This window comes from Sinohyriopsis cumingii, chromosome 2 (assembly GCF_028554795.1).
Source record: "Sinohyriopsis cumingii isolate HCF-2022 chromosome 2, ASM2855479v2, whole genome shotgun sequence".
NCBI classification, from domain to species: domain Eukaryota; kingdom Metazoa; phylum Mollusca; class Bivalvia; order Unionida; family Unionidae; genus Sinohyriopsis; species Sinohyriopsis cumingii.
In genome coordinates, this window is record NC_142962.1 from 44792058 (window position 1) to 44807948 (window position 15891).

A 15891-nucleotide genomic window follows, 5' to 3' on the forward strand; every position below is an offset into this window, starting at 1 on the left:
AGCCTGCACATTACGTTATTTAATGCAGAAGATGAGCTGCAACTACAATATCTTTTAGGTAAAAGGTTACCCTCAGGAGTAATCGACAAAGAAAACTCCAAGCTATTCGTCCTGTATGCAGCATACTTTGTCATGCAGTGTGCAGCTATCTTCTGTAAATAAGGTACTGAAACTTGCAACTTATGAGTTGACGAACACTTTGTTGATTGATATTGTGTAAGAATTTGTATTCTAATATAGATTTTTTTAAAAAATATTTATTGATTGTATTCAGATGATTTATTCTTATATCATGTAATCTTCCATGGAAGGAAATAAAGATGATGATGTTCTGTTTGTGTATCGTGCAGTTTTTTTGGGGGGTGGGGTGGCCTGTGGTATCTTGTGATCTTAACCTGGGGTTTCCCATTTTATTCCATTTCCAGGAACTGTGCGACTTTTCGCGTTTGTTCCGCGTTCTAATATCATCGGATTGTCCCTGGTGTACTGAAGAGAGCAGTGACCGGACTTTTTCTTATAAACTCGCCTATTACTGTTTGTGTCATGATTTTTGTAGCATTATCTCCCTTGACGAAGAGTGTTAGTTCGATGGGATGCCTTTGGTTTGCAGATTTCTTTCGATAGTTTGTCTTTTGATTCTGTGGTTTTTATAATTCTGTGGTGCTGTAGGGTCATTTGTTTTGCTGTTTTTGTTTGGTTTTTTTGGGTGGGGTGGGGTGGGGTTTCCTATGTTTTGGTCTCATTGTTTTGTTGTTGTTGTTGTTTGTTTTTTTGCCTATGATTAGTGGGTTTGTTGGGAGTATGGTTGGGTTTGGGTTTGAATCATGTTTCTGACCTGTTTTTCCTTGGTTTAGCTATGTGTGTGACGTTTATGGATCTATTTGTGACCCCTGGTCATGTGCTTCATTTGGACTGCTGTCCTCCGTTTGGGCCTCAACAGTTTTTGTTTCGTGGTGGGAGTTGGTGGTTTGGGTCCCTATTGTTCTAGTCTGTTTTGGGGCAGGGTGGGGCTGGAGTGGTTGTTTCACAATAATTTGTTTAGCTGATACTGAACCTTTTTGCAGCGGTGATAGTGCCGCTTTTGCATAGATTTTATCCTTTGGTGTTTGCGAAATCAGATGATGGCAGCTTTCTTTTGGACGTACGTCTTTTTATTCAGATACACTCAAATACATCATTTTGATATTAAAAGTACAGTTATATTGTATTTTTGTTCTATCTGGGGGAAAAAAGTCTTATTTTGTCAAATATTATTAAGAATCAGTAACTTTGCGTTTTACTAATCGCGTGACAATGGACGTAGTTCTCAACTGAAATCTGAAGCTGAATCCGTGTTAAGTGATTTCACTATTTAGTAAATTTTTAATAAAATATATTCTGCATATATGCTAGTTTATGAACTACCTTTATAACCAAGTATTTTAAAGTGCATCAGGTGTTTATGGGACTATATTTACAGTTGAGATTTTTTAATGTACCATGGTATGTGTAGTAACACCTACTGACAGCTTCACACAAAAACCACGAAATCTGAAAGCTTTACTTTTCTAAAAATAATAATAATAATAAGCTTCAATGTGCATGGATACTGCATATGATCAAGATAACACCAAAATACCCGCTTTGCAAAAAGGCAAATGTTATTATAATAAACATCACACAATGGTAGAGTGTGAAAAAAAAAACGAAGGAATAAAGGATAAAACTGATAATAGAAATCTGCAAGAAAGAGAGGTACCGGCAGGATAATATATTATACTTAGATGGAAACTTTTATATAAAATATATAAAAAAAATTTTTTTATATAAAGTCACAGACTATATTACATGTACTATGCAATCCATGTCACATGTTCGAAGTCAGATTTGCATTCACTATATTTATAGCTTCGAGCATGTGACATGGATTGAATATGCTTTATGTCCGTAACAGCTATCATGTTTCCTTCCTTTTCTGATTCAAAGTCCTTCCGCAGTGAAGCACGTCCATCCCGAATCGGTCTATCCCATGTGCATACGTTTCCGAATCTGTGCTCTGGGCCAGCGATATAATCCATTTTATATCCTCCTTTGTTTGCAGTCTCTTTGTTACTTAGTTTTGCCCGAGATGAAACTCGCCCGGTGTCAAATGACTCGAATTTCTTATCATAAAACAATTCACACCTTACGGTCTTGACAGAGGGCACATTCATATCGAAGTTGTTTGGCAACAATATGGGCAGATCCGACCGCATACTAAATCCTTTATCATCAACTAGGATTATATAGTAATACATGTACCTCTTTTGATAACATTTACGCACCAGCGAACAAAATTTTATCACTTACAAGTGATACGTAATCTGTACACGCTGTATAACTTATTCGGACACGTAAAGATAAATTTGGGGCTTCAGTTTCGCTGACGAACGATTCTGCATCTATGTATGTTTCAAATTCTCTCTCTCTCTCTCTCTCTCTCTCTCTCTCTCTCTCTCTCTCTGTTCATTTGATATACAGCCTTTGGTATTAGTACTTGATAAACTTAAGCTTTCTAGGATAAACATGTAATTCCTTTCTGAATGTTGTTGATGCTTTGGGCATCCCACGAGAAGCTACTGTCAGTTTTCTCACATATCCACGTTGGGCGAGCCTGAGACTCGAACCCATGCAGACGGAGGTGACAGTCGCTGATTGGATATGGCAAGCGCTTTAGACCACTCGGCCACGCGGGTCCCCTTTTTGTGAATGTAATACATTTTTGTTGTTGTTGTTGTTGTTGTTCTAGGGTTTAACGCCATTTTTCAACACAAGATAGGCTATACATGGCGGCCAGTATAACTGGTGGAGGAAGAACCCTGGAAAACCCAGGGAAGAACCACCGACCCACGAGAAGCTACTGGCAGGCTTTCCCACGTACCCACGAATACATTTTTGCATTTGCCCTCTAAAGGTGTGTTTTGTCTTGTAAACTATAATGTTAATTCGTTACGATTTATTCGTCTTCATTTGTAAAATGATTACATTTTAAATGCAGAGTAGACCATTCAGTATCAAGGTTTATTTCGGTTATGAAGAAGATAATATCGATGTTTAGTTAACCTAGCCGTGATGCCAAAGAAGCACATAGTGTGGCCCTGCGTTCGTCCCTCTAATCGCGTATGTACTTCAACAATTGCTTATACCACATTGGAGTTAACGTTCATGATCTGATTTCAATCGAACTTAGAAAATGGATTTATATGATCAAAATCCCAGATATGGTCGGTGATGGGCAAGATGCATGTATAGTTGGGGGGAGGGGGGAACCAGACAGATCCCCCCCCCCACTTGCCGAAAGAAAGAAAAGGTGTTTCATGTGTGAATGTTTTCCCAACAGGTGTGTTGTTTATTATTGTAATAACCAGAAATTTGATCAAAAATTTATTAAAGTTAATTTTTTTTTATGGGGTATTTATTTATGTCCCTAGTGTTATATATAGCGTAGTTCATTCGAGGCAGGTTTCTCTCATCTCTCTCGAGATCCCTTCCCTAAATTCTTCCAGTGACCTTTGCTAGAGGACTTCTAAGTCCTGTGTTTGCTATGTGTGTTATGCTATATTGTGTGTATGTTACAGATGTATTTGTAATGACAGCATCTAATACCAGATTAACGTTTTCCCTTGGTTTGTCTAATTTTTCCTCTTCATTCCATAGGCTTTTGTTTTTGTTGAGTTATTTTAATTTGGAAATTTGCGAGTAAACGGTGCACTAGTTTGTTACTCAAAATAAAACCCTGGTGTTTTATGCGTGTGTTCATGCTGTGTCGTTAAGCTATTATTTATTAGATTGAGGCAGGCTGTATCCGAATGAGAGTCCATATTTCTTTTATTTTATTATATTTCCCAGACTCGGGTTAAGCCTCCTCTTTTTTATTTTTATCCTAATTACCTATAATAATAAAAAAAACGTCCAAAAGAGTTCAAGACGAGGTTAGTCCCTGAAAAATACGAGATTCTCTGTTTTTGTATGAAAAATCTCCCCGTGTTTTTTGTACTGTGTCCATATCCGACATGCTGGTTTTTCTGAGGCTCTGCTACAGACCTGTTCACTTTGCGTAGCGTCTTGTGACATGGCTCTGTACGTCTGTGTCTCATACTTTGCCAGCTTGCAGGTTCCCTGTCCCTTTTAGTAGTCAGAGGGTATATAGAGGAGAGAGGAAAAAGAGAAAGAAAAAATAATGGGGGGGGGGGGAGAGAGAGAGGAGAAGAGTTGAGACTCCCCTACTTGTTGGTTAGCTTGTTAGTGTTATTTAGAGGCACCGGAGGGGTTTAGGAAAGTCTAGTTACTCATATATTTTATTTCCGTTCACGAGGTGAAAGATGAGGATAGGGATCCATCCCGTGCTTGACGGTACAGCTCCCCTAAGCGGGAGGTAAACCGAATCCCAACCCCCGGCTCTTATCTACAGTTTGGTTGATTTATTACTTCCCTGGGGTGAGAGGTGAAGTCGGGGCTCCAGCCCGCATTTCGCGGTACACGCCCTTACGAGGACGGTAAAATGAAGCAGCTTCCCCACTTCACCTCACTGGTTTATGGTTGTAAGGGACAGGCTATCGCCCAGTTGTGATAACCTGCCCACAGGCTAGCATAGTGCATGTAATATAGTCTGTGATTTTATATATATATATATTTTTTATTTTTTATCAAAGTTATCCCTCCGGTACCTCTCTTTCTTGCAGATTTCTATTATTAGTTTTACCCTTTCTTTCTTCGTTTTTTTCACACTCTACCAATGTGTGCTGTTTACTAAAAATTTGCCTTTCTGCACAGCGGGTATTTTGGTGATAGCATAATCATATGCCTCCTAACGGCTACCTATCCCGTTAGCCACGCATTATGCATGTATTTATAAACGAGGCTTTGTATCTTCAGGGAGCTTAACTTCGACCAGTGCCCCATGCCCTATCCAAATTTACCTGTATATTTTCCTGCCCTACTTTACATCTTATACCTTTGGTTATATCCTCCCTTATCCAGTTGTACGTTGTTTTTTTTTTTTACTATCCTGTTCTTTCTTATCTCTATATTTGCCCGATAAAACTCTTATACATTTTAATTTTCTCGGAGCCTCTAGTTTCTTTGTTAACATGTTATTTTTGTAGACCCCCACCTCTCCATTCCTCATTGTAAACCCGAACCAGTAAATGTATAATCCCTCCCACGGTGATTTAGGCTCAGAGTTGATTTTCTTTATTCTATTCAAAATATTTGTACATTTAATTATGGTAGGACTAGGTAATGCTAGCCCGCCTCCTTCCTTTGAGCTATATAAGTTTTTTTTTTGTTTATATAATGGGTCTTATAACCCCATATATAATTAATAATCTCATTATCTATTTTAGGTAGTATTTTATTTTCTATATCGATCGATTTTAAAATATAATTAATTTTGGAGTACATATATGTCATGGCCACTTGGGCCCTTTCCATTAGACGGAGTGGCGTAAGTGCCGCCAGAGCCAAGCGAATGCATGTATGCAATATATGCAGTAACATCTCTAGATGTAGTGCCTCAACTACTGTAGCTGATCTGACCCTAGTAATAAACTACATGATATAATAATGATGATGTTCTCTGTAATGTTATTTTCATTTGGAACTACGAATTTACTTTAAATTATAATTTCTATTTGAACAAAATGTACTTCTAAATGCTGTTACTTATCGAACTGTGAGATAGTGTTTCAACTCGCGTCTGGGTCAATTTTATTGACACGCAAGGTTTGAAAGGTGCAGCTTCTGTGCAGAATTAAATGAAATATCGAAATCATTTATTTTTCTTTCTGTCCAGATTCCTTGTATTAAAATTAAAATTTGTGTTAAACTGAATAGCAGATGGGTAATAATTTAATGATGAATGTATGAAACTCACTTAATTATTTCCGAGATGTTTCATAAACTCAGTATTAAATAATTACCAATTTGATGATTTGAGATCTTCTATATTTTATTGAGGTGATCTTGCATCGGATTGGTTGAGTTTGAATTTTTGAAGTTTCTAATCCGATTTGGATTAGACTTTGAACATATGCTTATGTTATAAATATCTTGTACGAGTACGAGAATAAGTACGATGCATATATATTATACATTTTATCTTACATTTGAATGGCTGAGCTTGTGACCAATCGTAAAGTTACATAATTGTAATCCATCATCAAGATCTTGCATAATAAACGAGATCCAAGCATATTAATAATGCGTCTTATTGGCTGAATTTGTTACAATTCTGGAAGCCATATTTTGTAATTTGACTTGGATAAAAGTTGGAGTAAATGCTTCTATCATCGGGATCTTGGATTCTGTCAACAATAAGCGAGATCGGTATATAGGAATGATGCGAATCTGTGTCTGATTGTCTGGCCTTCTTACCACTCTTCAGTTTATTATAATCAACATAAGGGTGTTCTATTATAACCACAGGACTGTGAACAATAATTACATTTTCGTCTTTTAAAAGATTATATTTACCATGATAAAGCAAAATATGTCAAATTAACCCGATATAAAGTTTGTGAGAGATTTTACATAACGTGTTCTGACACTACTACATAAGATAGCTTAGTAAAACGGTCAGCTGTTACTTTATGTATTTGTGAGCGATATCAGACCCACTTGACCCTCTTGTTCAATTTGGAAATGCTGCATAAGCACTCATATATAGACGTATGAACGTTTGGATATATAGAGAGAGTTAATCTTTGCAATCAATGGACGAAAATCAAATCAATGAAACTATTTAGATCAAAGCTACTCGGTCATAATATTTCATATTTTCATTTTATATCAGCTATTTTTGCGTGATCTACGCACACGAACAACCATGGATGCTCGCTATAGTTCAACTGGTGGAGCCTTGGATTCGTATCCATGCGTCGTGAGTTCGATACGCGCCCATTTCAGTCCTGGTGGGCTGCTTCATTATGAACATGGGAAAGGCACTTAGCTCCACATTTCTCTCTCTCTCTCTCTCTCTCTCTCTCTCTCTCTCTCTCTCTCTCGCTCGCTCGCTCGCTCGCTCTCGCCATGCATAATAATAGATCGGCTGTCCGAAAACGATGACATTAGCCAATAGTCTGTCGGCCAGTTAACATCTATACAGTACTGTAAGGGGAAGCTCAAGCGAGAACCGGTGCTATATCTTATTCTTCATCGTTCGTTAACATCTCATTCAGCCAAATATAGAGGAGTGGTGCGGAACCGACTTTGAAACGTGATGTAGCAATTTGAATTGTATCTTCTTTCATAGTTCGTTCCCTTATGTTTCAGTGAGCTATTTCAACTGACTCGCTCATCACGCTTGATCATACAAAGGGATATTGGCCGGGATGTGATTTTGTCAGCCTGGCCTGTTTCGTTCTCAGTGGAGACATATTTTATATTTTTCAAATTTTTAAAAAAAATAAGATACGTTTTGGTTTTTTTTTAAGTTAAATTTTAGGACAAATTTACAACCAAGGTGAAGTCGACTCGACCATTATCCAGGACAAGTTGCTTCCCAGAGGAAAGATTTCAGTAAATTGATTCCTTACGTGGCAATTATTCAGACAATGGACATTTTGCACGGACTTTACCTGTTCTTAACTTTACTTTGGACATGGACGAGCTGTTATGGGGCTGGTGAAGATTCCCTTACGTGTAAAGAGTGTATACCACAAAACTGTCCAGTGCTGACCTTTTGTTGGGGTCAGGTCATTAAGGATGAGTGTAATTGTTGTTCAAGATGCTCCTCCGATCTATTCCAACCTCACGCCAGACCAAAACCGAAACCAGTTGTCCAAAAGAAAGGCGAGTTTTTTTGTGTTTCTGATCATCTCTCTCTCTTTCACACACACACACACACACACACACGGTAAGGATCATGATCTTTTTATACATGTTTTTTCTTCTTATTTTTTAAAAGTATAATTTCTTTTGTTGTTGTTGTTTTCCATTCCTGGATTTATTTTTAAATAAGATACAATGTATCAACTACTGAACTTCAACAAAAACGGTTATTATTGTAGATTTAACAGATAACCCGATATCCCTCTTCTATGGCATAAGTTTTCACACTGGGGTTGAAAGGAGGTTGAGACGTCAAAAAATCTCCAGTTTAAAGGTTTTACGAAAACTATGAATGTTAAGATCGCATGCTTTTTTCTTTTAATACCTAAACTTCTTTATTTTTAATTAGCACTATAAAACTATTATTGTGCTGAGATAACGTTGAACGTTAATACATACATACATACATACATACATACATACATACATACATACATACATACATACATACATACATAACTTAAATCATTAGAATAAAACTACAATTTTTATATATAGAAAAAAGAAAAGAAAATCGTTCAAAAATATTGTCAATAAGACAAGCCGGGAAACCATTTTTACTGTTAGATATTTCAATTTAAATTTCTCATTTTAACGCAGGAATCGTTGTTACTGATTAACCAGCTGTATTTTAAAATCGTACGAAATCGGGCCTCTCCCTTGTTCTCATTTTTCATTAGTTGGATGTACACTTCTCTGTGCATCAGTTAATATTTCATCACGAAAGCTGTCTGTCTACATTATCCCCTGTGAGTAATATGCACATGAAATCATTTACTATACCATACACCGTATGTACCGTGATCATCAACCCAGGCAAAAAGTGCTCGCATGCCAAATAAGTTAAGTGTGACACCTGTGCGTTAACTTTCTAGCAATTCGTCTTGTGTGGTCCAGGGTTCGATCCAGTTTTTTTGATGTGCACAATAAAAAGTCGACAGACCAAGATTGGTGTTTTCCTTTAGGTACTGCAGTTAACTCGGTTATAGGACTACAACGTGATGCTACGAAAAAAGTAGAGATATTGATTGTTTTCTCGCCCATGCGACAGAGAAATCTACATGTTTTGCTAACCATAATTTTCCTATCTCCGTCTAAAACAAGAAGAAATCCTTGTTGTCTTCTACTGTGCCCGACTGAGTTCTTATAAAATCCAACAACAACAATAATTTATATAGCAAAAAGAAATTCACTCATAAAGCAAGTTAAGGTCTCTCCAACTTTGATAACACCATACAAAATATTTACACACACACACACACACACACACGCGCGCGCGCGCGCGCACGCACGCACGCACACACACACGTTGATCTATTTGATACAGCCCCAGACACACAGGCAGTATACATCTACACATCACTGGCCACACAAATCCAAACTCTCTCAAGTGCATCTGCAAGACCAACAAAAACCAGAAATATGTTATGTCAAACAAGTTTTTTTCTAACTTTGTCAAACACTTCAATCCTTTTCTAAGAGTGTCATATATAGCTGATGAAACTTAAAATGTAACCGTATAAAGATATTATTTATTGTTAATTTCCTATGACATCCATCAATAAAATGTGATAATACAGTACTAATATCAAATGATTTTATGTTTCTAATTTCTCTTGCGTAGAATGTGTTTACTTTGAGTTGACAGGTCACCACATTTCTCTCTTTAATATATTCGTCTTAATGCGACGTATTTTGAGAAACAAAAGTGCGTAGATCTAGATGCTCATTCCGCAATACTTCCAACACATAATAATAACTTTTCTTGATTTATTCCTTTTCTAAGAGCGGCATATGTAGCTTGATTATTCAGATTTTTATTAAAGATTCAGATTTTCATAAAAGGGTACCAAACCTGATGAACTTTATAAAGAGTGAGAAGCAATAATGGTACCTGATGAATACAGTGTTTTGAATCTGCTAACTAAATTGCAAGGGTGCATAGTTATTTTAATTTAAGTGGAAAGAATTGTGTGAGAGAAATAATCTATGTCGGTGTTTGTACCAAGACAAGGAAATCCAAGTCGCGCGGTTACATTATTTATCTTCCCAACATAGATTTTATTAATCCAGGTTCTTGCCTTTCATATGGTGCTCGTTAGCGCAACAACTGTTAGCGCAGTTTTTGATGGGTTGCCATGAAACTTCATAAACATTATGATCATCCCCAGAAGATGCCTGAACGTGTGACTATTAGCATGTTGGGTTCGCAAAATGTTTGAAGGTCGGAATAGTCCTATTAGAAACTATTAGGAACCACTGCTCTAGGTCTCACAAATCAAGGAAAACTATAGATATTTAGTTCATGCAAATAGTTAAAATAGACTGTGAGATATTTTTCAACAGATATATGATTCACTTTATATATACCATTTAATTCGATTGTACAAGTTCTCAATAATTATACTAGTATCGACAAGTAATTATTTGGGCTAGGGGAACTCCAAGAACATGGACGAATTACCTACCCAACTGGGTCAATTTCACCACAATACCCTACGCAGATTACAAACTAGTTATTATACTTGCCTATAAAGTTAATAACAAAAAAATCGTGCATAAGGTACGAAATCTACCATTTATATACTGCCTATTCTGACCTATTATTCAACGAATCGAATCCTTTCAAGCCCATTAAATCGGCATATTACATAGGACTGACTGTTGTAATTTGTTGGTTAAAAGCTTTGGGACTCTTACATGTGTAGATTTTACATCCAGGTAGAATTGTGTATGACTCCATTTACATACATTATCTGCAATTTTCACTAGGCCAGAGTGTCTGTGGTAGAAGGTGCTAATCCATGCGTTCATTATTTACATGTTTTGTTTGTTAAAATTCATCAGCTCATTGCATTATGCATACTGTCAAACTTAGGTCGCCTTGTTTATGGTAAGGTCGTGACATAATATTTACACGTTTCTTGAACCAGGCTAAAGTAAGACTTTCACCGTCAGTATTACCATACCACCGTACTACAACATTTTATATTTTGCTACCACCACGCAGAATAATATAAACTACTAGTGCAAATAATTCGACGACGACGACAATTCGATGACTATTGCTGGTAGCGAATTTGCAATGGATACACGCTTTTCATAGAATGAAAGCTGGGAACTATATTATTTTGCCCGTACATACGTTTGTTCGTTTCTGTGTGCGTTCGTTTGGGATGTAATATGCAACTTCACACAACGCTGAACGGAGAATTTAGGGCCACAGATCAAGGACTAGCTAGCTGGAACTTTGATGTACTGTTCAGATTTAATGTGAGGGGTTGAGAGAGGAGGAAGAGGAAATCAGTCTTTAAAATAAACGGGGAAAAAATGCCGTTTTGCTACTGAAATATGGCTTTTTCATTTTAAGTTTTATGCTTATTTTAAAATTAATCTTTTCTTTCTCCATAACTGCATTCATCAGCAACCAATGCAAATAGATCATCATTCCATTTCATAGATTATTAAAGTGGGAGACATAGGCGAATTTCAGGATCAAACAGAATAGAGTGTTTAATACCAGAAAAGTAGCATGTACAATGTCTAGATTATGATTCTTAGAAACATAGCTGTTATTTGTCTTAAATTTTTTTATCTATGAGTCTATGTGTGCATTCGTATGTCAGCTAAAATGGAAATAAGGCAGAATAATACATACTCATCGTGGAATCTTTCTAAGCATCCATCATGCTTGAAAATATCACGATCCGCGGTAGGTAAAATTCATGCAAACATCTCTGGATAGCACAATGTATAAGATGAATTATGGCTTCGAGCCGGACTTTGTTTTGTTGTGGGGGTGGTGGTCTGAAGAGAACACGCTGTCTTATAAATTTTGAATTTGCATTAAACGACTCTCATAATGAAGAGTTTCCGGAAAACTTTGCAGAAACGTCCCTTTTCTAGAAATCCGGAACGAGTGTTTTTCTTCTTCGCGGCTCCTTGTTTAGCACAGTGGAATTTTCATTAAGCTGTTGAAGCTGTCATCGTTTTGCATATTGGAAATTTTCAAAGAGCTTCTGGCATCTGTGGCCGTAATTGTTTTTGATTTGATATGATGTCTTACTGCAAGACCATTCGGAGCACCTTGAGGTTTTTCTACATCACTGTAGATGTGATGCACTTCCGGTCCTAGGTAGAAGGTTTGAACTTTTCTGATTGCGGCAACAACATGAAGCCGAATCTAGTTGTCAGTGGCGTGAATAGGTTTCTTTTTCGACTTGACGAAAAAGGTAGAGGACATTCCGATTGCTAACGTTTATATCAAGAATTTTCACAGTACATGTATTAATCACTTTGTCAAAAAAATTCATCGCTAAAATAATAGAAGCGACATTTCAAAAGGAGAGTGACGTGGATTTAGACCGTTTGTGCAAGCAGTGGTGCTTTTTATTCATGCAATTTGGGATTCAATGTGAGCTTTTCGACCAAAATTCTCATCGGAAATCAAGCTGCTCTTCAATAAAGTGATTTAAACACCCTGACTGGTTGCACAGACCGTTAAACACCCTGACTGGTTGCACAGACCGTGTGATTCTAGTGTAAGCCTCGTTAAGATAGATGAAGAGTTAACAGTGTCAGTGGTAGATTCGCGGGGTTCAATTTTTAAAATGCGTATCTTTTCCGTTATTTGTTGTGGGTCCTTGAAAAATGACATACAAATGAGATCATTTATTTATGCAAGACAAGCGACAGATAATAACTTGTGGTGGCAGTCACGTTTTGAGAGCAGCGTGAGCGACACCTAGGGAACACGTTCGAAATTGCTTGGATGGAATGAGACAGTCTAAAAGGGAGAAATCGTCGAAAATTGACAGAGGATTCAGTCACCTGCTGAAGTAAATTCGCAAATTAGAACCATGAGAAACGCATTCAGACTGCTCTGCAGTAAGTAAACAACGTAACTGCCTGCATACACCGTGTTAATCAAGGTTAGACATCATTTACGATACCATTTTATTCATTTTTAGGTCACATGGCGACAAGACCACGTGTCTTACGTACGACTGTCAATAATTGTGACGTGCATCCGACTGACTGTGCTTATTACCCTTTTTGAAACCGTTCTGGTTCTGATTGTGATTAAACCTGGAATGTGCGATTATATCGTCGAAATCTCGAACGAGTTTGATAATGAGTGATAGACACGCAAACTAATCAGGCGATCTTTCATTTTATTGGATTTACCCCTCTGCAAGATGTATCTTGGATCCGATTTTGATCAAACGTGCAATATGGTCTTATAACATCAAGTTTTTTGAAATATTTGATAATTAACAAGATCAACACAGACTATTGATGTAATCTAGCATCTGACTAGCTGATCTTGTTACCACTCTTGACGCCGTATTTTTCATCCGATTTTGATCAAAGGTGAAATACATGTTTGTATCATTACTATCTCTGACGAATTCAGTAATTAGTGAAATCCACGTCGAATTTTTGATCTTGATCTGATTGGTTGATCCCCGCTTGTGATCCAGCTTGAAATAAAAGCTTATATCAAAATCTTAAATGAACTTGATAATGAGCGATATCCACGAATGTTGACCAGGTAATCTTGCATTAGTTTGGCTTATAATTGTTACCAGCCGGGGGGGGGGGGGCAGATTTTTTATTAGATTTTGATCAGACTTGAAGCATGTACTTGCATCATCAAGAGCTGGGATGAATTCGACAATAAGTGTGATTTACGTTTATCTGAGAATGTTACCACTATGGAGGGAACGTTTCTGATCCGATTTCAATCACATATACTTGTATATCATCAACATCTCGTAAACGTTCGATAATGCGTGAGATAAACACAAAACAAAGAGTTTATCTTGGATCTGACTACACTTGTTACCACTCTGAAAGGCATACTTCTGTTCCAATTTTGATCCAAATTGTAATACTGGTTTCATCGATGGGTTCGATCAAGAGCAAGAACCATGCATATTTATGAGGCGATCTTGCATGTGCTTGGCTGATCTTATTTCCTAACTGGAAGTCATACTTCTGATTTTAATCAAATTTGGAAAATCAGGACTTATATCATCAAGATCACGAGCTGATTATTAAGTAAGCATTATCAATGCATATTTTAATGAAGTGATATTACGTGAGCATGCATGAGCTTGTTACCACTCTTGAAGCCATTCTTTGTTGTTGGTCTGTTGGATTAATTATTGTCAAGGACGGTGGATACATCGATTATAAGCATGAGACTACATATTAATTACGCCTTTCGAAAGAATTTGTATCGGACTATAATACAATAGGTCAAATCAACATAAATGTTTGGAGATAGTTCGGATAGGGGTTGTTCTTGCGATGCTACATAAGCCTCATTTTGTGAAATGGTGAACTGTCAGGTGAGCGATATCAAACCCACTTGGACGTTTTGTCACATTGATTTTGGACAGGAGAAATAAGAGGTTAGCAATACCGGTGTTAGTGTTGCTAATGTATGGCTAATAACATATACAATGTCTGCTACTTTTTTGTGGATCTTATGAAAAATGAAACAAAAACAAGAGCATGCGCTATGCAGGAAAACGACAAGAGATAACTATTGGTGGCAGTGAAGTTTCGAAATAAACAGGGTCATATGGGGCGTACTTTGATACCTTTATGGAATTATATGTGTGGGTAAAGCACCTGAATGTTTTTGTTTTGTTGTTTTAAAAACATAAATTCCTACGTTTAAAAAAAGAAGGGAATATTTCGACCAAGAATAAGGCATCCCAATAGATAAATTGCTGTAACGGTAAACATGTAAGATTCATACCCGCACTCGAGTCCGGCATGTTTTCAAAATATTTCTTCGAATTTGGATTAATTTACACTATCTTGCTTATGAAATATTAGTTTTGATATTTTTATCCATATGGCTTAAACAAAAGAATGAAAAATAACATATTACTTTTAAAATGTGCATACGAGGATCGTTTCTTCTTGAAAAAATTCGAAATATGCCTAAATTTGAGGAAACCCTCAGATCTTCCTCACACGCAGAGCAGTACTCTTTCGGTGTATTATGTCTGATTTTTAATCCTTCAGATTAACTAAATGTTCAGTGAAAATGTCGTTGTTGCAAACTCGCTAATAAGAAATGTATTGCCTAATCGCAATTTAACAAGGGTTTTTTAGACGTTAGCGAAACTGGTGCCTGGCTGACGTCAAAGCACTGACCAAACAGGCATTATAATTGTATCTTCATTCACAGTGTAAGTTTGATATGTTTTTAAATTTGGGGCAGGTATTTTCTTACCAGTCTTCACCTCGCACACCAATATTAAAAAAAACAACCTTGTCAGATGTGTAAGGTATTATGTTACGTCTGCTTCATACTTCCTGTGGGATTTCTGGTTACATATATGACATATAATGATAAAGGTATCAAGGAAGCATCAGCTAATACATGTATATCTAAAGGATTGTGTCGGAAACATTGAAAACCCAACATGACTTGAACCTATATATCTACCTGTATATACAATTTTCCTTTTTTAAGTGCACGTACAAGTTTGACTGCAGTTTGAAACTGATTCTGTGTGAAAAGAAAACGAACCTGACTGCCAGTCTGGCTGGATTTCGATGATACGACTGTTACGAGTTATAGTTAGAAACGACACAGATAATTGCTATCGTTTTAGTATGATATTGGTTGCCGGCTGATCGACAGCTTCATGCTCTATTCCTAGTTCGCATTTAATGCAACAAAGCACCAATTGGCAATTTGCAGGCAACAATCCAAATACCTGAAGTTGAATATTATACCAAACGATCTTAAAAACCGCTGACATACTACCCAGACAGGAACTTAATCCTTGATACTCACAGCATTACAGATTTATTCATTCTGTCGGGCATTACGTCATAAGTGCGTCGATTCTCTTAGGTAACTGAGTACGTGCATATATTCCTTTAGACATTTAATTATATAAAAAAAAAATCACACCACACCATCCTCCCATATATATATATATATATATATATATATATATATATATATATATATATATATATATATAACTCGCCATCGTGGGAGGCAAATAC

The 15891-nt window shown here is 36.8% G+C and overlaps 1 protein-coding gene across 1 annotated transcript in view; it reads left to right on the top strand.

The window, feature by feature from the left end:
* Positions 1-2272: 2272 nt before the first annotated feature.
* LOC149804749 (follistatin-related protein 3-like) overlaps positions 2273-15891 on the top strand; it is a 54073-nt gene continuing 40454 nt past the window's right edge. The window contains exons 1-2 of the mRNA XM_089943886.1: positions 2273-2424; positions 7291-7809. Coding sequence (XP_089800012.1) covers positions 7572-7809 — 238 coding nt within the window. The 5' untranslated portion in view covers positions 2273-2424; positions 7291-7571. The remainder of the gene's footprint in view (positions 2425-7290; positions 7810-15891) is intronic.